This window comes from Trichinella spiralis (assembly GCF_000181795.1).
Source record: "Trichinella spiralis strain ISS 195 chromosome Unknown Scfld668, whole genome shotgun sequence".
In the NCBI taxonomy this organism is placed as follows: Eukaryota; Metazoa; Nematoda; class Enoplea; order Trichinellida; family Trichinellidae; genus Trichinella; species Trichinella spiralis.
The window spans coordinates 1-866 of record NW_003527607.1 but is presented as its reverse complement, the minus strand read 5'-3'; the positions used below and the strand labels follow the sequence as shown (position 1 = coordinate 866).

General features: G+C 36.5%; 1 protein-coding gene across 1 annotated transcript; it reads right to left on the bottom strand.

Moving 5' to 3' along the window:
• Positions 1–54: 54 nt before the first annotated feature.
• On the bottom strand, positions 55–556 carry Tsp_15854 (hypothetical protein). The gene is made up of 2 exons (XM_003370495.1): positions 527–556; positions 55–459 (listed from the first exon to the last, which is right to left on the bottom strand). The coding sequence occupies exons 1-2, from the start codon at positions 554–556 to the stop codon at positions 55–57; spliced, it is 435 nt and encodes a 144-aa protein (XP_003370543.1).
• Between the last annotated feature and the right edge of the window lie 310 nt (positions 557–866).

Sequence of the window (866 nt, the reverse complement as noted above, 5' to 3'; positions counted from 1 at the left end):
AAAAGGAAAGCGGGACAAATATGGGATATTTGACGATCACAATCTATTTCGTCACTACACTCCATTTTGAGATGCATCCATATTTTCATCCGTCTGTTCATTGGTGGTTTCAGGCGCTGTATCATGCATCACTTGTGCTTCGTTACGGCTACTGGACTGTCCATTTCCATCTGGCGACCCTTCAAATACGCCTTCGTTCACCTTATCCGCATTGATGTTTCTAACAGATTCTCCAGCTTTTTTCTCTTCATCAAGCATGGAACGTTGTCGACTTTCACTAACCGTCAGTTCACTTTTATTTTCAATCACGCTGTTAGAATTGTTCTCAGCATCCGTTTCCATGGCTTGTTCATCCTGGCCAGTCTCTTCAATATCCTCATCATTCGGCTTAACCTGTTTCTCATAATCTTTCAGTTGGTCATCATCCAACTTCAGCATTTCCAAACCAACCTCGCGAAACTGAATTAAAAACAAACAAATTATTAAAATTATTTTCAAATTACATGTCAATATTTGAAAATTTTACCGTTTCTTGGTGGTTTTCAGTCCTTTCCATTTTCTCGTCGTTGGCTACAGATTACGGAGATTGAGTGCTTTACTATGCGCTCAGAGTGACGACACGCCTTAAACTGAAGTTCGAATTTTCAACGTTGCCTTTATGTCTGTTGCATTTTAAAGTAAACATTATTAGTGTAGAACTTTAAACTGCAATTGATATGCGGCGAAGCACCATTCCTGATTATCAATAATGAAAACTAATTGCATATTATTTTTATTGAACAGTCCAAAATTTTGTTAAATTTTCAATTATTAATGTAGTAATATTTACAAAATACTCTTAACAATGATATATTCAATCCACCACA